We start from the raw sequence: 21,544 nt of genomic DNA, 5'->3' as shown, positions 1-21,544 counted from the left end.
CGCCTGGTCGGTAGCTCCCAGCTGCACTTCTTCCCTTTCCCCTGGAGGATCCTGGAAAAGCCGCAACATCCTCGTCCTCCTTCTCCACGAGAAGCAAGCCGGGGCGGGGAGGCGGAACAAGAGAGGAAATGGCATTCCGAGTTGGCGCTGCTGCTGCTGCTGCTGCTTACATCGAGGGAGGAGCAGCACGCAGCAGCAGCAGCAGCAGCAGCAGAAGGGTGGGATTTTGTGCAAGCCAGCGAGCCACCCACCCCCACCCCCAACGCCAAGTTCCTGCTCAGAACTTGATGCTGTGGATGAAACACAGGTCTCCTGCTAAGGAGTAGGACGGTCGTTGCAAGATTTGGGGAGGGTTTGGGGTGCTTTCCCAAGTGCCCCCTTTCCGGACCCCCATGTGCGCTGCAGCTGCTCCCCCAACCCACCCCCGGCTGAGCCGCTTCCAGCTCTCGAAAGCGTCAGGATGGAAATTCATGCTTTCTGGCTGGTGCAACTTTTCCTCTTTGTGTTTTGGGGTAAGTGCAGGATGTTGCCCTTCTGGAGGTTATTTCGCCCAGCGCACTCTCAGCGATTAAAGGATTGTTTGAGTGATCTTTTGTAAGCCCTTTTTTATTTTACTACAGTGTTGTATTTTATGCTTAAGATACCTGTGTGCTGTTGATCGTTTGTTTGTTACAGTAGGACGCCGTGGTTTAGCAATGCATGAGTCCCTCTACTGAAGAAAAACAAGAGTTTGCCAAAGTACTCCTATAGCTGCTTTGACATTCCTTTCTGGTCATGTTGATCTTGTTTGGGGAAGTGAGACAGTTCCATAGAGGTGATTAGATAAAGGTTTTATTACATGACTGGATGATAATGATGATGATGATAGTTTTCAGTTAAACCAACACTCCACCCTAGCATCTTGCTTGAATTAATGTATTAGCAATGTTTAGAGAAGCACATGCCTGCATTCCCAAAAGACACAATGCTTGTGGGTGTGCTCAGTGCAAAAGCATAGAGTTGGATTTTGTAGATGGCTTCTAGGGGGGCTTTCAGACATAAGGCTCTTCGTGCTACCAACGTGCAGCGATTCTGTCATTTCTTAACAGATTTTCTGCAGCAAGGGGAAAGATGGAAGAAGTGGTGGGAAAATGCTGGAGGTTTACGAGTTGAAGACATCATCATCTGCCCCCCCCCCCCGTGTAATTTTATGAGCGATGGTACCATAAAACCTTAATCTGGAAATGTCCTATGATCCATATAGCTTTTGGATGTAGTTCCTGGCATAACTCTATTCATAGTGTACATTTTAAATGGCAAAGTGTGCTTTACAATATTTATCTCATCTAACCTCGCATCAGTCCTGGGAATTAGTGAAGGGGAATTAATAGCAGAAGCTGGGCTTGGGACTTTCCCAAGGCCGCCCAGTAAGAACCATTGCAAACATGGTGGAGGGACAAACTTAAGTTTGCCACTGTGTGTGCACTCAACAGAAAACTGAAAGCTGAAATGCATTGCAGCTCCCCTGCAAGTATACTGTATGATACACGATTGCTACATTCACATGTTATTTTTAAGGTGTGCATTTTAATATGCTTCGCTTTGAATGGTTCTGATGGATGGAGCGCAAAGTCAAGTTCTGTATGTTTGGCTCAAGTACTACATCTGTGCTAGTTAGAACATCATGAATTTTTTAAAGCAAGTTTTTAATAAGAAACTTGTGGAATTGTTTTCATAATTGTTTGCGTATTATTATTATTTTTATAGGCAAGCTGAATATTACTATGGTTATTTTTCCTTGGTCATTTTGGGTGGGCAGCTTAGATAATAAAGGCATTTCATTTTGTAGTAAGTGGGCCCTAATGCCAGCAAGTAAAAACCATTTGCTTTTAAAAATTGTGGGTCATCTGTCTGAAGGCAGGAATTTTCTTACAACTGTTTCTCCTTCCCCTCTTTCCTTGTGAGAGTAAACATCTGTTCCAAGGTCCAGATAAGCATGTCTTTGGAAATGATACTTTGCCCAATCTGTAGTTTTCCACCCCATTTCTTATCTTCTTCCACCTCCATTATTAATTACTTGCAGTGTGAGGTATTTGTTTCACCTAAAGCCTTGGCAGTAATGTAACAAGCCTGGAACAGGCTGCTTTGCTGCACAGCAGATGGCTATAAATGCAAGTCTGAAACAAAATAAAAAGTAAAGCCAAATTTAATTTACCTCACAAATATTGCAAACACATTCATGGTTGGTCTAGACATGTACATAAGAGCGTTAATGTTTCCTTCCCCCCCTTTAAAATTTAACTTATCACACATACATTATAGGTAACTCTGTTAGCCGATTAGAACTCCGTCCCAAGCTACAGTAAGCTGCCCAGAATACCGTTATTAGGACCAGCTAAAATCTCACAAAGCAGTAGAGCTTGGGTAACTGCTCTGAGGCATAAGGAATAGATCTGGGCTATTTCACACACACACACACACGCACCCCACCCTTAATCTCACCACATAACAAAAATGAAGTGCCCCACAGAGTTATTAACTTCCTGTCCCAAAGTACGATCTCTGGTATATCACACACTCCTCCAGAACTGATCAGTCTACGACACTAGTCAGCAAGTAGCTTTATAAGAGAGCTGATTTGGTGTGTGTGTGTGTGTGTGTGTGTGTGTGTGTGTGTGTGTGTGTGTGTGTGTGTGGTGCACTGCCCCTTTTGCTCTCCTCAAAAGGGACAGCCAACAAATTCCAGTACAACAGCCACCATTCTCTACATGTGCTTCTTTTGCCACAGGGTTGGCAATTGGTGGTGGTGGTGGTGGCAGCTGGTACTTCTCAGGAGATGGATTTGGTCCTGGGTTTTTTAGTTGCTGATCTTAATCTATAAAGTCCACGTAGATCACAGTGTGCCATAATCAAAATGAACAGCACCAAATTAACTGCAGAGTGGAGTGAGTTTAAGCGAGTGAGGCATGTAAGAACGACAAACAAGCACACAAAATGGACAGGAAAGCCAGTGACCTTCCCAAGAAGGTCACTGGCCAATCTGAACTGGAAGTGGGTAATTAATTAATACCTGCTTGACCGCAAGAGTGGTGCTCAGCTAAACCTTGCACAAGAGGCACACGTTATATGGTATAGAAGTTCCTTGTAGGACACTGTTTTCCTTTCCTGTGGTGAATTGGCTCACTTCTGCTTAGTATCTATACATGAATGGTTAGTTCAATGTTTTTAATTGGTCATGGGTTGTTTTGTTAATTTAGAACCAGGGCTTACATTACGCTATGGCTCACCAGGATGAGCCCAAACAACGGTTTTCAGTGTAAGAATACATGGAAGTGCCCCTTACCAGATGCAGAGTGCCTTTTCCTCACCACTTGGGTAACCACTTAGCATCCACGCATCAGGCTTTTAGGTTAAAGGGTTTCCAGATCAGCGGGTGGCGCTTCCGCAGAGCCCTGGGACTCAGGAGCTCTTCCTCCTCCCTGGAAATTAAGTACCACAATATGAAGTTCTTTCATTTTTAAGGGGCACATTGTGACTTTGTTTGCTACATCATTATGCATGCAAATAGTTTTCACAGTTGTCAGGCGAAGCCAATTTAGACGTTTCGGATATTTCAAAAACATCTGTACGATAAACTCAAATATAATCATAAACCTACATACACTGAAGAGTCTGCTAACGTTTTGCTTAGGAAAGTTTTGGCTCAGTTTGCTTTCTGTAAAGAGGGCTTAAATAAGAAGCATATAGAAGCTAACAAGGGCAGCTACAGGAAAACTCTGTAAATGAATGGAATGGAATGGTTTGCCTACATTTCCAGGAACTTGTCAGAAAAACTGAACGCATTGAATCTAAAATAATAAGAGGATCCCTGGTTGACTGTCAGTGCCATAAGATCAAGACCGTGAAACTTGGACACTTGAAACTTGCCATGCATACTAAGGGAACCCTAGGGGTGTGCTGTGTGCCTCAGGGTTATTTGTTTTTTTTAAAAATAATAATGATAATAACCATATTACTTAATTTTAATTAATTTAAATGTGTCCATGGGTTTGAAGTCTGCATCATCATCTTCAGGCGGCAGACTTTCCTGTTCAGCACATTGCTGTTGACACAGGCCTTAGCTAGACCTATCGGTTAGTCTGTGATGGAGGAGGGAAGATCTCGCAATGTGTTTAATGTGAGAACCCTCCTCTGTTTACATGCGACGAGCGACAACCTCAGAAGGAGAAGTGTTGCGCACGCCATTTTTAAAAACTTAAATGGGCAGCAGCACACGAACGCTTGTGCGCAAACGGTAAGTAATTTTTAAAATTTAAATTACATTCCCTGCTCCCCCCACTCTACCCTCGATGGGTGCAGTGCTCCTGGCTCGTCGCGAGGAATTGCGTGGAGCCGGGTCAACCTGCGGCGCCCAGCCATGTGTTCCACGGTCTCGGGCTCAGCCCAGAACCGTGGAAAAACTGGGGCCAAAGTGGAGGGTGAGATCTCGGGGCAAGGGAGGGATCATCCCTCCCTGATCCCAGGATCCCCTGTGTGTCATGTGGATCCACAGGGACGATCCTGGGCATCACCCCGGGATAAAGCCCAGTCTAACTATGGCCGCAGTTGAAGCGAGGGGAGGAGTGGTCCAAGGGATACTGTTCTATGGCTGTGGGGCAAGCCCCCTCAGGGGAATGGAGCATACAAACCCCTCCCTCAGGGGCTATAGGGGTGTACGATGGCAGAGGCTGTGCGAAGGAGTGCTGGCAGGCTTCACTGTATCAAACTAAGGCTATTCCAATCTCTGTGAATCTTTTTTGCAAGTAATAACAAAGAAAAGCTGTACAAAAAACTTTCTCAGGACTCTCTGGTTGTTTAGACTGTGGTGGAACATTGGAGAATGGCTTCTAAACGCTGGATTTCTGTGCGACTACTACAAGTAGAACTCTTTCATTAAGGACTTTTATAAAGCGTAGGCTTCTTTTGGTACATATTATGGCCCACTGAGTTCTAAGCATTCCTCAATGAAGTTGCTATTTGGCAACAACCCGGAGTTCTTTCTTTGATTGCACTCACTAAAATATATATCATATGGGTACTTTTGTCAAGTGATCCCTGGCAAGTGTACATTTTGTGAGTAAATGTCACCTTGAATTCTCTGGAGGGACAGAGTGTAAATGTAATAAAATTAAAATTTAAGAACTGGGCTTTTTGTCACATACTGGATGGAAAAGCCCTCTGTTAGTAATCAAAGAGCTTCTACGTGGCTAAGTATATTTCCAGGCATACCTGTGAACAGAAATGGATACGGAACGTGCTTTGCTTAGGACAGCCACTTACACATTGCGAAAAGAGAAAATGTGTCACCCCCACAAAAAAAGAAGGAAAGAAAAAGAGGACGCAGATTTGCATAAACTTTGTTTATGCTAACATAGAAATGAAAAATTAAAATACTATCATTTAAATAGAAACACCATATAATAGATATACAATGTAAGCACTTTAAAAACTGTTCAGAGAGAGAAGGAAGTTGACTTTGTGATTGACGCAAGGGCCAGCCAATCAATGCTATGCAAATCTGACTTGAGAAGCCTGAATGTGTGTCTAAACAGCAGTAGGAATCGAAATGAAAAGTTAATCGTTCTTAACCTGAACAGGGCAAGATGACATTCAACCCTGCAGAATTACAAGGAGTAGAGGCCTGGGTGTTCTGTTCTTGCAGCCATTGTATAACCCTGAGCGATTTTTCTTTTAGCTTCTATTAAACTTGCTTGATCCTTTGCCCCCCTACTATTTCACTATGTGGCTTGTTACAGTGTGCCCTAGACGGTGTTGAGCACTCACCTCTGTTTGTTCTTTTACCTAGCCAGTAGCTTTGGAAAGAATAACATTTCACACAACGAAAGTCCATGTATTCGCCCTTGTTTGGCTGAGGGCCAGTTTGTACCATGGGTAGAATCAACTACTAAAGCTTCCCCCCCCCCTTGCCTCTTGCCTCTGCTGACGTTATATAAGCTGGCCCTGAAATGGAGCAGAATGGAATGAAAATTGTGGGGGGTGGGAAGGAAGAGAAGAAGTTCAACTCTCTATTTATTCAATCAAAGTGTCACCCGGAGACAAGAAGAGACTGTATTTTGTTATACAGCTCCTTTAAAACACACACGCATAAAACATTGTCTTCCAAAAGTGAGAGGGCCTCATTTTGAAAAGGAACAGATGGATGTAGCCATAAACTAATCTCCCTGAACAAAGCAGTGGTTTTAGAGGCCTGTGTGTTCTCAGAGCAATTAACTGGCAGTCACCTCAGACTTTTATCATCATACTGATCTTTTGAGGCAAACCAGACAAAGACGGGAGTTCTGTGTTTCCAAGGTCCACCCGGTTTGGACAACTCTTCACCCATCCATCTTTTTTCATCCCTGGTATAATATGAATGTCTTTCAGCCATTCACGCAGGAGGACTCTTGGCAAAAGAGACGTGGGGTGGTGGTGTCTGTGCTTTCGAAAACATCCTGAAATCTGTTGCAATGAACACAGATATGCAGTTGAGGGCAGCACAGAGTGTTGGATATTGTCAAGATAAAAGGCCCTAGAGAAGGGGCCTGCCAGTTGTTTGTTAACAGAGGGCGGGAGAGAAAGAAGAAAACAGGCACAGCTAACTAGGGTTGAATTTATATGTCCTTGCAGATGAAAAATAAAAGTGCTGATGAAAATTAAGAGCTTACACTAAAAGCTTGGCTGTAAAGTCTCTGAGGCCTCAGCACCACCACTCCTTATTGCAGGAGTGTGGCATCTCAGGACGAGGGGCCAATTCCCCCAGATAGTCGTGCCCCTTTCTCCTAGCCACTGATCATTTGGTGGTTTCCTGGTTTTTGCACCATTTCCCCCCTCTTCTAAAAGTAGAAATGCACATCGTAAGGCTTTGGGCTCATCTACACCAAGCAGGATATTCCACTATGAAAGTGGCATGAAAGTGGTATATAAAAGGCAGGAGCCACACTACTGCTTTATAGCAGTATTGAAGTGCGCTGACAACTGTTGGGGCCCATTGACACATACCATATACCACTTTCATAGTATTCTATCCTGCTTGGTGTAGATGGGCCCCAACAGTTGTCAGTGCACTTCAGTACTGCTATAAAGCAGTAGTGTGGCTCCTGCCTTTTATATACTGCTTTCATAGTGGAATATCCTGCTTAGTGTAGATGAGCTCTATGTTACTTGCAGTAAGAACTTTAGGGTGCACTCCTGGCTGGAGGGATACTGGGAGTTGGGACTCCCCCTATCTAAATATGTTTAGGATTGCACCCTTAAGCTACAAGGTGCTGGTATTTTTTTTATGCCCTGGTCTTCTTGCCTTTGCTCTGTCCCATTTGTCTTTGCCCCTCTTCCGCATTAGCATATGACCCCTGACAGCTTCTTTCAAATGAAATTCGGCTTTTGGGTTGAAAGAGGTTTTGCAACTCTGGCTTTTTGCAAAATGTTCATGCATCGAGGCTGGTGACTTCTAGGCTGTGCTGAGAAATGGTCTGAAATGTGCCTTGAAAAATTAAGCACCATGTTGGATGCTTGCAGAATGTCCCTCTACCTGGTTTCTGAGGATCCCTCCTATTCATACCACTACTCACTCCATTCAGCAGGATCTTCTAATTCTCTGTGTAGCATTTTCAAAGGTCTGGAGGGGCTGTTGTGGGAAGGAGGAGGCATAGAAGTTCACTTCCAACAGCATAGATCCAACATAAATCTGGATCCAACCCCCAATTCCCCCTGAACTTTCACATCCACAGAGAAAACAAACAAACAAAGGAAGATGGAGAGACGAAAATTGCCTCTGTTCTCCTTCCACCTTGCTGGCAGCAGTCTGGCACGCCATTGGATACTTGGAAGCCTCTGAGATCAGAGACTTCTGTGCAATGACAACACAATCCATAGGACTCTGCCCTAAATTGATTTTCACTAAGTTGGTTCAGACAATGACCGGGTGGGCACGAAACAACAACCTATTGTGGGTGACAAGCCACAGTGGGTTGTCATGACATGCGAAACTGGACTGATTACTGCAGGGTGTCTTCTTCATGGGCAACAAGCCACCCTAACAACCCATGGCTTGTTTTAGGAGGTGTACCCACAATAGGTTGGCGTATTGTCCAAATCCAACACTGCCAACCCATCATGGGTGACAGGCATTGGACAGCAAACGGCTCGCCAAAAATAACAGAACCCTTTGCCGCTCTTGCCAACTGAACTTGCCTGTGCTGCAGTGACAGCCCTTCCACGGGTGCCCAAGTGGCACATTGGAGGTGCTGTCACTTGTTTGGCAAACTTTTTTTGGGGGGTGGTGTCCTCATATTTGCACAAAATGATGTCATTTTTTAAAAAAATCATTTTCAGCCCTGGACATATGCACAAATGTCTGTGTAATTTTTTGTTGTCCAGGTGGTTTTTTTTTTTGCAATTGTGGAGCACAATTGTGGCTGTCAAACTATATATAGCTGTGCTTTGTCTATTGTCTTGTATGTTTCAGCTGTCAAAGGAAACAAAGTGTACTAGGGAAAATATACAAGGTAATTGATAAGATGGGACTGCATGTATGCTAGTTTGACAGCCTTTGACAGTTGATAGGTTTGTGTGGGGGAAATGTTATCCTTACATTTTAAAGTATGAAATTACCCTTGTGAGTGCCCCTTCCATTCCACCCCCTGAGTCTCCCCAAATGGTTTTAAGGGTGATCTAGGTTCTATTCCATTTTTGGAGCTCCCCTTTTACTGCAAATGGAGCTCTGAAAATGGGGTGGACCCTAAATCAACCTTAAAATGACTTGGGGGTGGCTCGGAGACAGATAGAAGGGAAGGGGAGACCCCCAAGGGTAAGTCCTAAACTTCAGATCTTGAGGATAACTGTGCTAAGGGTGCGATCTGGTCCCATTTCCCCAACCTGTCAGTGGGTAATTTGCACACACAGACAGCGATGAGGAAAGGGGATCAGATCGCACCCGTAACAGCCTGATCCCCAGGGTTTGAAGTGTGGAATTTACCCTTGGGGGTCCGCCTGCCATTCCACTCTTCCCTAAGTCTCCCAACATTGCGATTGGAGCAGGGAGGGTGACTTGGCGGCAGACAAAACGTGTTCTGCCACCGGGTTCTCTGGGGTATGTGTTGGAGCTGGCTGGAGGACTGAGGGGGAAGGAGGAGGAGAAGAACCCACGATAAGCCTGATTGTCTGTTGGGCTCACTGAGGGTTGCTCTGACGACAAACCACACTGCGTAACTTATTTTTGCAGGGTGGGGTGTCATATTGTGAGAATTCATTCAATCTTGCGATCATCGTTCATCATTCCTCCTATTACTGTTTTAATTTAATTTAAACTAATAAAAGTTTCTTTTATTCACTTTAACTTAAATGAATAAAGGTTGTTCAGTTTCTTTCATCTTCATTCACCTCCGTGGTCAGCTATAATATTCAGTATTTATTCTGTTTAACAGCATATATGTCCATTTGCTAGAAAGGAGATGCTTTGCACAATCCCAGGTAGTTCTTTGACTTTGCTGACACTCTAAGGCTGCAATCCTGTGTGTGTGTGTGTGTGTGTTGTTGTTGTTGTTGTTGTTGTTGTTGTTATTATTACTACTACTACTACTACGAGTCTTATCATACCTACCCATTTGTCTTGGCTTTCCCTCGAATTATTCCATAGCGTATGAAAGCTGTTGTTGTTGAACTCCATCACACCAGCCTCTGCCCTGTTCTGGTGCCCCCCACCAGGAGGGCTGTTCCAGGCTCCGTGGCGCGCGCTTGGGGGCTGCCGAGGGAGGCCCTGCTCCAGCACATGCCCTGGGAGGGCTGGGCCTGCTCCGGGCTCCACAGCGCCCACTTGGGGGCTGCCAAGGGAGGCGGTTCTGCTCCGCCTCATCCTTCCACACCCCCAGTGGCCACTCAGAGTTCAAGAAGAATCACACTTTCTGAGGAGCAAAATATCTCACCAAGAGGGAGGGAAGAACTGCAATCGCAGAAGGACATAGTCAACGTCATCTGAGTCTTTTGCCACAATAGCAGACTAAAAAGTGGAAATCATGGGAGTCTTTTGCATGAAATTCACCATGGAAGCACCCTATCAGCTGGTGTGATGGAGCTCTATTACTTGTACTACTACCAGAGGTGTCAGATTTGGCCAAATTTTGAACTGAATTGGGCTGCAGCAGGAAAGTGGCTGGCATTGCTCTCCAGGGCAGCTGGCTTGACACCTTGCTCTGAGGGATCAGAGCAAAATTTTGGGCAGGCAGACCCTCTGGATAGCCCCACTGGCCACAGCTGGTGGAACCCTCTGGAGCAGCTGCCCGCCCAATGTCTTGGAACCCCAGTGTAAAGTACCTGGCAGCTGGGTGCGCTTTGCTGGCCTAGACCAAGAGCTTCTGTTTCCAGCAGCCAGCCAAAGAATATGAAGATGATGGCCATCCACTGCTTCTTTGTACTCAAATTATAATTTTCCTGTGTACCTGGAGGTTCCATTGAGATTAATTGACAACATTTGCTATTAATTACCATTAATAGGCTGTTCCTCCATGAATTTGTCTGATCTCTTTTTAAACCAACCCAAGACTCCAAACAGAGCAGACAGTGAGATGGGCCAATGCTCCAAATAGGTTTTGTGTGTTGCTGTGAATAGTGGCCCTCGCCATACCTTGTGTTAATGAATTCCATAAGCTCATTATGCATGTAACTTCTGCATTAATAATGGGTTACTGTATATAATCCAGTGGGGGAGATCTTTGGAATCCTTGATACCAGGAGTGGGCAGAAAGAAACTCCAGATGTTTTCAACTTCAGCTCGCAGCATTCCTGACCATTGGTCATGCTGGCAGGGGCTTCTGGGAGTTGAAATCCAAAAATCTGGAGATCCATCTTCTGCGCATGCTTGCTTTATGCCCCTCTCCTTGGTTTTTCTGTGTATCTTCCCCAAGTCTGCTGTGCTTTCTAGCAATGCTCTTAAATATTGTCCTTTCTTTTCCACTGTTCCTACTGTAACTCAATGAAATTCTTTTCTATTAGGACTGATGCTTTTTAGTTCATGGATCCCTTTTATGCCCTTCCTCAGATTATATTTCTCTAACCAATTTCCATTGCCTTTATAAAAGTTTGAGAACACTGATAAAAAGTTGAGATGAAAATAAAACTGACAGTAGCACAGTGAGACACAATCAAAAGATGAAACACAGAGTGCATCTTCCTATAATAGCTCCTTGAGTATTAAAAGACTTTCTGTGGAGTGTCTAACTTAATTATCTTGTTTTTATTTTCCTTTTTCAACAAGTATAATAAGGTTTGAATAGAATTTTTGGTGCATAGAGATAAAAGCCGATATAGTACAGAAAGGGTAGAGTGCTTCGGTCAATAACCCACAGTCCTTTATCTTTCTGGGATCCTTTTCATTGTATCTTTGTTAAGGAACTGAAATTAATGTAGCACATGGCACCTATGGAATAATTTGTTTCAACCACAGATAACTCCCATTCAGTATGATGTTGTGCACTGATTTTTGGCTGTGGGCCGGGAGGACCCATGAGTGTGGGTTTCTATTTTTATTCATTTGGTTTGTACTTCACCTTTCCACCAAATATCTGGTGCTCAAGATGTTTTTTAAATGGCAGAAAAGTCTGGGGGAGAAAGAGCAGGAAAAGAGGGGACAATGAAATACATAAAGTAAAAAGTGTGTCCTAAGTTGCAGGATGGTGTTAAAAGTGGGATCTTTGCTCTGAAAGTGTTAAAGCAGCCTTCCTCAACCTGGGGCGCTCCAGATGTGTTGGACTACAACTCCCAGAATGCCCCAGCCAGCTGGCTGGGGCATTCTGGGAGATGCAGTCCAACACATCTGGAGCACCCCAGGTTGAGGAAGGCTGCGTTAAAGACTAATTCTGTAGTGGATAAAGTCCCCCCCTAACTGTTTATAATAAACAACTAACATCAGTATCAAAATTATAAAACAGTGTAAAATCAGTCCAGTCTTCAGAAAAATCGAAAGACACTCTAGTACCAATCTACTCTTGCTAGGATGATGTAACCAGAAAAGAACTTGTTCCAATCACTAACCAGCAGGATAGATGGAAGGATGATTTTCATCCTTCTTTGGACTCTTCCTGACATTTGATCAGAGGTCTTGATCCTTGTCATCATGCCACACCCAAAGGTCCACCTAGAAAGTTGATGCTCAGTGAGAATGCTGTGAGCAGCTCTACTTTGGAAAAATAGGCCCACACATTGGGTACTCCAGAAAAACAAGTCTGGGAAAGCACAGGAGCTTTTGTTCCATCTATGTGGAGCCCTATTACTGAGTAGGATGGAGAGAAGGGAGGTACATGCTAGGCTGTAAGCCAGCCTCTCCCAAACTGGTGTCATTCAAATGTTTTTGACTACTACTTCTGACTTTTCTGACCATTGGCCACAGGCAATATTAGACTAAATGGACAAATTTTGGGGTTGGGTGCTATCAGTATGCTGGTGATACTCCGCTCCATTTCTCCATGTTGTCAGAGTCAGCTGGAGCAGTGAAGGTGCTGGACCAATGCCTGGAGGCTATAATGGGCTGGATGAGGGGCAATAAACTGAAGCTGAATCCTGATAAGGTGGAAGCTGTGTAGATTGGTGGTTCTTGAGTCTGGGAATTGGGTGAGCAACCTGTCCTGGATGTGGTTGAGGGTTTCAGCCCAAGCATTGTGAACCAGGACGCCAACCATCTATGCACATAAAGGGGCTTGGAATTTTGTGATGAACTTCTGGCATTAGATGGAGTTGACTTTATTAACAAACCCTAAAGAGGGAAAATACCCGAAAATGAACTTCACATGCTAAATGTCCCTGATGAAATATTGGAACTGAATTTATTAACTCTATTAACATCTAATCTGCTGTGAATGTTGTCGTTGTTTGGGAGGGGTTAGTTTATGATATTGTTACACTTTTGTTTTGTGGAATTGTTTTACTCATAAAATTAATAAACTTCTCAAGGGCATCACATTGGGGAAGACTAGTCTAGATCACCCTTATCTATTTCAACACATCTGGAGATGGTTACCTGGCTATATATCCATGCACCATCCAGAAATGCCTTGTGTTGAGTAGCCAACACCCTCTTGAGCATCTTGTGTAAAAAGGGGATTTTAGTAACTGGCTGAAAGTTAGACAAATCTGATGGGCCTAGCAAAGCCTTCCTGGCTTTACAATCACCCAGAACCATTCCCACTCTCAAGGGAGAATTAACTACTATGGGACCCAGCCAGTCATACACGTTTGACTAGATGTTAAAAAAGTCAAGAGAGACAAGAATCGAGTGCCCAGGAAGTAGACTGTGTCAAACACTATGTCAGCATCCTTGGTCTTTAATAACTGAAACTGATTCAGTCAGCTGTGACAAATCACGATAAAGAAACATCTTGTCTTTGCATTGCTTCCAAACTGAAGTTCAGGTTGGAATGGACAAGAGAGATTTTTATCCACAACATGCTAAGCAAGGAAGTCACTGCTGATTCCTGAAGATTCTGGAAGAGTTTTCTTTATCCCATATAGTGCTCATTCCTTGAATTTCATAATAAATGAAGCAGCTTTATAATCTAAGGATTAAACCCTCCCCCCTCCCTGTCCCAAATGTATGTTTTTATCATGTTCGAGGGATGTCTTGATCAAGGGATGTTTGAAGTGCATCTGACTGTGATACATTGATCTGAAACCAGGTGGTCAATGGTCATACTGGATTGGAATGATGGGAGTTGCAGTCCAACACATTTGGAGGGCACCAGGTTGGGGACAGCTGGTCAAGGAAGACTGATGCTGTTCACCCATTCAGGTATCAGATGTGAGGGTGTTGTAATGTTGCTGTAATGCTGTCTAAGATCATATGACAAAACATGACACTGAAGCCTTGATCAAAGAGCTGAAGAACTTTATGTTCTTGTGTGCCAGTGTAATTTGGTTCAACACAGAGTGAATTGAAGTTGTCAACAAACCACTTCGGTTTGTCAAGCTGTACCTACCAGGCACCATTCATGTTTTAGGAAAGCCCAAAAGGCTTTTGGAAGAATGTTGCTCTTTTGTGGGTTCCATTTTGGAAAGCTGTGGCTGAAGCAAGAGAGCTGACATCGTCAATGGAAACGGATCCAGAGTTCCTTTGTACAACTCCTGTGTGGAGGCTGTGCAGCTGTGAGGAAGATGAAGAATCTGTTAGAGGCTTGGAAAACAACTCCAGATGGATTCCTTTAATGTTCTGTTGGATGCAGCAACTCAGCCTGTCACTGCTAGATTTTATGCAGATCAAACATCACAGCACAGATTATTTCCGTTACACAACTTAACATCTTAAAGTGTGATTACGTATGATAACGGAGACTGCACAGCCGAATCTAACATGTTGTCATTTTTTGTTATTGCAATTCAGAAACTCCACTTTCTGAGGAAGTCACTCCTGTGCCATTTAGTATCTACAAAGAACTACTGGGTGAGGTCCTGAGATTTGGCAGGTGGTAAAATTAGTGTGCAGATGACATCCCACCCAACTATATTACTGTGTTCACACATCACACTAACCCATGGTGGGTGGCAAGCTATGCTGGCCAGGTGGTAATAGATTGTAAGCCTATGCAGCAGGGTCTTGCTATTTACTGTGCAATCTGTACAGCACCATGTACATTGATGGTGCTATATAAATAATAATAATAATAATAATAATAATAATAATAATAATAATAATAATAATCCAAACAAGCTACTGTGTTGCTGTCAGACAATCAGGCAAACAAGCACACAAAGTAATTTATTTCACCCTCACCTTCACTCTTCCTCCTCCTCCTCCTGTAGTCCTTCCACCTGGCTCTAGGCACGTATTCCAGCTTCCTTTGCAGAGGGAATAGATCACTTGGGGGCAGAGTGCAGCAGCGTTTTGGCCGCTCTTGCTGAGCAGCTCTGGAAGTGATCTCCATAACAAATACTGTGCGACAGACAACAGGCTAGCCCACCATAGGTAAAATAACCCTTACTACAGACCATTGGCTTTCAGCGTGGTTTATTTGGGGAAAATAACTCTGTGTGTGTGTGTGTGTGTGTGTGTGTGTGTGTGTGTGAGAAACACCCCACAAACAACACGCTAACCTATCATGGGTTGTTCCTGAAAATAAGTGATCGTGGGTTAGCGTGTTGTGTGAACCCAGTCTATTTCTTCTTTAATGGAGGTGAAGTGATGGAGGTGATGAACATGTCCTTGCAGTCAATAATAAGATAAGAGAGAGTAGATCTGTGGCCAGGAAGAGCTGGGTTCAAATCCCACGCAGCCATGAAATTCATTGAGTGAATCTGGGCCAGTTACTAGTTATAAGCCAGCCTAATCTATCTCATAGGGTTGTTGTGAGTATACAATGGGTGGGTCGGTCGGGGCTCACCTCACATATGTCAAAGACTTCTGAAAATAAAACAGGAGGGTTAGAGCTTTTTTCCCCCTCTTCGGTTTTGTTTCCATTCTGTCTTTTATTTTGTTTCAGGCTTGAGACTCTCTGGATCATGGATTGGTCCTGTCCTATTTGAAGACCTGTGCTTAGCTAATGTAAAGGGGCGGTTTAAGTAGCTTTTGTATTTTTTGCCTGACTTGGTGTTTCCAAATGTACTCTCATTCTTGAATGCCTTTTATTCTCCCTGCCTTTCCTCATTGTAAATAAACTCAACACCTATTTGTGTTGAGTTACATCTGTGTGTGTGTGCTGAGTTTATTTACAAGATTTGTGTGTGCTGCCTACCAAGTAAGCATTGGTACTAAATCTAGAGCCCTCTGTTTGGTTATTGCTACTGTTTGAAGTTTCAGGCTTACGGCTTGAAACAGAGGGTGCTGGCTTGGGCCCTTATTTCTAAGCCTTTGGCGTGTCCTGTAAGGTTTGAGAGTCTCCTGAGTCAGGCTGAGGTTGACGTCAGGGGTGGCTTGGCATTCTTATTCCTGGTTTGGCTTTTCGGCTGCTGGTATTATTTAATTGCTGCTTTCTATTTGTATTATTTTTATGCAATGGTGTCACCTGAGATTTCTGCACGATTGCTTAGGTATCTTTATGGCTTGTTAAACTATCTTAAATTTCATTTATGGCAGAAAGGCAGCATACATTTTTCTAAAATAAAGAGGTATCAATTTAGACATTGTCCTGCATCCCTATTTGCCTTCCATGTTTCAACTATTGTCATAATCTTGACTTTTCGTTTTAAGAGTCATCACCACCCTCTTTAGTTCTCCAAAAATTGGTTGTTAGCTCTGCACCTGTGAAATTATGAATTGGGAAAAGCCCTAGAAAGCCCTAGTAGCTTTCTTCATGCTTAATTCTTCATATAAACCAAATGATGATTGAAATCAGTCCTATGTGACTGGCATCAGGGGCACAATCAAGTATTCTGCATTCTTATGTAGCTCCAAAATGCATGCAATAACTTTCTGTGCAAGCAGACTCATGGTTAGTCTTGAATCACCTTCCCAACTAATGGCAGTGCAGTTAGGTGCCTTTTTATTTTTTTGCACTTTCTTTGCCATGACCTGATCAATTTTTGCTAGCACTCATTCATCAGAGTCTCTAAATGCGAAGCCCTGCTGAGTAAGATATTGAACTGCAGGTACAGGTTGTCTCGCCACTCTTGTCTTCTTGCTGACAGCAGATTATGATGTGCCACATCTATTGTTCTCTGGCATTTTGTCTGCTTCCAAATGATGCTTAATTCCCTCCCCCCTCCCCAGGTTCTGTTAAATATTTCTCCAATCACTATGTGTCTCTGTTGCAGTAGCACTTGCAGATATGCTAGAATGTTTGCAACAAAATCTAATCCCCCCCACCCCGAATCAAATATGTTATACAAGGTCAGGAAACAAAGCCCTATGAGGGGAGATGAAAGAACTGGGCATGTTTAGCCTGGAAAAGAGAAGACTGAGGGGAGACATCATAGCACTCTTCAAATACTTGAAAGGTTGTCACACACAGGAGGGCCAGGATCATTTCTTGATCATCCCAGAATGCAGGTCCTGGAATAATGGGCTCAAGTTACAGGAAGTCAGGTTCTGGCTGGACATCAGAAAAAACTTCCTGACTGTTAGAGCAGTATGACTATGGAACCAGTTACCTAGGGAGGTTGTGGGCATTCCCACGCTAGAGGCATTCAAGATACAGCTGGACAGGTATGCTTTAAAGTGGTAGGGGGTTGCACTCGATGAGTAGGGGGTAGCACTCGATGGCCTTATAGGCCCCTTCCAACTCTACTATTCTATGATTCTGTGAGTCCAATATTTCATCAGTAAACAGCTGATGCTGGAGTGAAATGATGATTGTAAGCCTCTTTGGGGTATTGAAAATCTTTCAGTGGCAACATAGTGGCCTGTCTGGTCAATTAATTGTCTCAGTGTGCCTGACCAGTTTGCTGGATCACTTTCACAGCCAATGGCAACAATAATTCTCTGGAGCAGACTTCTCCAACCTGGTCTCCTGCATAGGGTGACCATATGAAAAGGAGAACAGTGTGGCTCCTGAATCTTTAACAGTTGCATAGAAAAGGGAATTTCAGCAGGTGTCATTTGTATATATGGGGAACCTGGTGAAATTTCCTCTTCATCACAACAGTTAAAGCTGCAGGTGTCCTGCCCTCTTTTAAATCTGGTCACTCTAGCATAGCTCCTGCAGCTTTAACTGTGGTGATGAAGAGGGAATTTCACCTGGTTCTCCATATATACAAATGACACCTGCTGAAATTCCCTTTTCTATGCAACTGTTAAAGATACAGGAGCCCTGTCCTCCTTTTCATATGGTCACCCTACTCCAGCAGATATTTTGGACTATAACTCCTAGCATTCCTGGCCACTGGCTTTGCAGGCTGAGGCTGATGGGAGCTGGAAGTTCAAAACATCTGGAGGGCAGCAGATTGGGGAATGCTGCTCTAGATGCTGCCCCTTCTTCAGGCTCAGAAGGGGTAGGTTATTACGGCGGGATTGTCTACAGTTTACTTGGACCAACTTTACTTGCTGCATGTAAAATGCTTTTTATTTATGATGGTTAGTACTGTGCTGAATTCCCAGCTGCTCTTTCGCTACCTCTGCCCTTCCTGTAAAAGAGGCAGTAATTTTTCTTCCTCTTTCACAGGGATTTCGAGAACTTCAGAGCACTTTCTCGGCTTGCAGGGCTTCAGCACTTACCATACAAATCTTAGTCCAGAGATAGACAACCTTTTCTCAGATTAGACAATTTGAGAAAGTATTCCTGGGCACCTCTGCAAAATGGCTATCTTGGGAGGGGTGGCAAAGGACTCAAGTTATCTGCACCAAGAACTTCATACAAGGCAGAGGTGGGGGCTAATCCCCAACCCACCAAACAATTTCCTTGAACCCAGTTTTCAGCACCAACAGTAATTTATTTCCCAGCAATCCTAGTAGCCAATAAAACAAGTGTTATTTTTTAAAAGTGGGAGGGGTAGGGCTCCTATACATCTTTTTGATAGCAGACGTTGCTCCCTACTGGAAGTGACAACAGCCAGAATCTTCTCTTTTCTTTGATAGTTTTACACTTGAACATGATGTATGATGTGATTGGTTACCGTACTCTGGTTACCGTATTCTTTTCTTCTCTTTACATCTGTCTATGCATACCTCCCTTTTATGTCAGTTGTTACCCCTTTCTCTTAGTGACCTTTGTCTACTGAAACACACCAAGAGAATTACACTCTATGTTCATGGACCCTTTGTCTTTGTACTGTCTGGCATCCTGCTTAATAACCACAATCTTTTACTTTCTTCTCTTTCCTGCTTTTCAGCTGTCCTTTAGAACATGTTGATGGTTGATTTCTAATCAGGGTGATGTCTGGTCTCCATCTTTAATAACTTTAAAAATGCTAAAACCTGGGTTTTACATCAAGACAAAAGGCTGATGTTTGATGTGAAGTCTTATGCATAGCTGCCTGTTTTCTCCTTCTTCAGAATCATTTTTGCCTTTGTTTAATTAGCCTCTTTGTGATCGAGGCTTTTCATTTATAAAAGCTCCTAACTCTGCCCAAGCCAATCTTTGGTCAATTTGATTATATTGATCTTTTACACTTTAGGCCCTAACTACATTTTTTGTCCTACAGTTACCATACACACCACAGATAGATCTGGTTCACATATAAGGACAACCCATGAGTTGTTTAATCCATGAATTGGCGGGGCTGCAAGCAAGGGAACTGCCTCCTGCATGCTCATCACTTTCATTTTCAGTGCCTCCATTCCTGGGTTGTTTCATGTGATGTCCAAACCCAGAACTCTAGGTTGTAGTAGGGTTAATCTACCCAGAGTGTAACCCAATAACAACAAGCCATGGGTGATTGTTGGGTTAAACTCTGGTTTGTTTAACCCTACAATAATCCATAGTTCCAGATTTGGATATCATGGGCACAGGAGTTAGCGTGTTCATTCACTTGCTCACAGCCCCAACAACCTATGGTTCAAACAACCAATGGGTGTTGTTAGGTGTGAACCAGGCCATAGTGTTCTTTGTCTCTTTATTGCCTCACTTTCTCTCCTCACTCTCCACCCCAATTTTCTCTTACTTTCTGCCTCTTTACCCATCATTCCTTAATTTTGCTTCTTTCCAATGGGAAAGGTGCTGGTCGGGTAGGATGCATGATGAAGAGAACAAAAGAAATATTGGCAAGCTACATCCAACCATTCAGAGCAAACAAAGCCTGTACAAATAGTGCCACGTAACCTGCTTTTATCCCCATAGCCCACTTTTGCCCATTCCGTTAGCCCTCCATTCTAAAGCCTTTCTCCCCATCAAATTCCCACCACTGCAATCCAATTCATTTCACCATCCCACTTCATTGTCCGCCTCATTACACATTAGCTCTGCACTCCTATTTATGCTTGTCTTGAGGAAAAGAGATTGAATTTTTATCAGAGATAATCAATTCTTCAACTAAGTATAGAATAGAGAGGGTTTGCTGTTGTACCGTGGGAATGTCAACAGTGCTGCATTGCTGTACGATAAATGACTACGACCAAATGAAGCAGTTTATAGCAGCTCAGGTTTTAAGGCAGCAGCCCTGTGTATATACTTTGGAGTAGAGCACACTGAATTTAGTAGACTTACCTCTGAGTAAAGGGTCCATAGGATCAGGCAGCAAAAGCTCAAACACAAAGGGCTTTTCTACATGAGGCTGCTAATCAGCTGTTAATCCACTGCATATACCTGCCCAGACCCTAAGATCTTCTTCAGTGATCCTTTTCCAGGATCCACCCCCATAAATGAAATAAGGTGCTGGCTACTATGAAGAGTGTCCTTTCTGTTGTGGCACCCCAGCTGCAGATGAGCTATTCAGAGAGGCTCCCTTGGCACCCACATTATGGTCTGTTTTGGTGCCTTTTTATTTTCCCCAGACATTTTTTGCCTTTCAGTGCCTATTCTTATTAACTCTCATTAAGCCTGTTACTGTATTTTAAATCTTTGCACTGTTGCTAGGTTTCATTTTGGTTTTATACTGTAGTTTTGAACTTCTATAGTATATAGAAATGTAATAAATAAATGAAGTATTACACCTATTTGTAATACAGTAGCTATTGTACTTCTACTGCTCCAAATGTAGTATGTTGCGGGTGTTTAGTGCTCTGAACACCTGAATTCTACACACTCAGGGTAGCATCCCCATATTGATCACTTTTAGCCAGTGGAGGCAGGTGGCTCCAATTTCAGTGGGTCTGTGAATCCATTCTGGGTTTCATGCAGAACCCTAAAGGAACAATTCAAGGTGCTGAACCTATTTTGGGGGTAGGGTTCAGATATTGGTTAACTCCTTTAGAGTTCTGGCTGGTTCTGACTGAAACCCAGAAGGGATATACAGCCCCACCAAAAATGGAGCCACCAACCTCCACTGCTTTTAGCCAAGACCAAGATCAGTACAACAACCATTGCTCTAAAACAGCCTTCCCTCACACATTGGGAAGCAACTAAGGTGGGAAAGGCTGCGCTAAAGCACTGACGGCAGTTCCAAAGCAGGGACAGGCATGCTGTTGTCGGATGATGCGATGGCACCAACCTCACCCAGAAGGCCTTGCCTAGCACACCCTTCTCAAGCCAAGCGCCACCTCTTGAAAAGCCTGAGGAAAGGGTAAAAACAACACAACCTCTCCCCTATATGTGAGGGAACAAGGTAAAGGGTTTTGGAAAATAGGTTCTATTACTGAGGTACTGAACTGCAGGTGTATTGTTAGATGTTTTTACACTGGGTAATATAGCAGGTAATAAATCCAAGCTGACGTGTGGTTTGTGGTAACAGAACACAAAGTAAAGTTTATTGAAATTTAACAAATCTTTAGTATTTCAATTTAGATCAAACCTGCATATTTTTATGTTTAAAACAACAATCCCAAGTCCCTTAAAATTCTCTCTCTTCTCACTTCTCACACCAAACGCTCTCACGAAGCACAAGCCAGACTAAAACTCCCAGACTAAAACCAAACCTCAAAACTAAACTAACTCACAATCCCCTCAGCCAACCTATTTATACTCCTCCCTCCCCCTCTCTCACCGCATCACTAGCCACACCCACTCAGTCAAACATTCCG

General features: G+C 43.5%; 1 protein-coding gene across 3 annotated transcripts in view; it reads left to right on the top strand.

Annotated features, from left to right (window-relative positions):
* The first annotated feature begins 212 nt into the window (after positions 1-212).
* RAMP3 (receptor activity modifying protein 3) overlaps positions 213-21,544 on the top strand; it is a 76,335-nt gene continuing 55,003 nt past the window's right edge. For 2 of the 3 annotated variants that reach the window (XR_010025033.1, XM_063116355.1), the window contains exon 1: positions 213-512. Coding sequence is in view for 1 of the 3 variants with exons in the window: in XM_063116355.1 (XP_062972425.1) it covers positions 461-512 (52 nt within the window). In the remaining 2 variants the exon portion in view is untranslated. Of the gene's footprint in view, positions 513-14,858; positions 14,963-21,544 lie in introns of those variants that run through there. The other variant, XM_063116366.1, reaches the window with a different exon arrangement.

The sequence above is a fragment of the Elgaria multicarinata genome, chromosome 1, assembly GCF_023053635.1.
Source record: "Elgaria multicarinata webbii isolate HBS135686 ecotype San Diego chromosome 1, rElgMul1.1.pri, whole genome shotgun sequence".
Lineage (NCBI taxonomy): Eukaryota > Metazoa > Chordata > Lepidosauria > Squamata > Anguidae > Elgaria > Elgaria multicarinata.
This window is presented reverse-complemented; position numbering and strand designations above follow the sequence as displayed.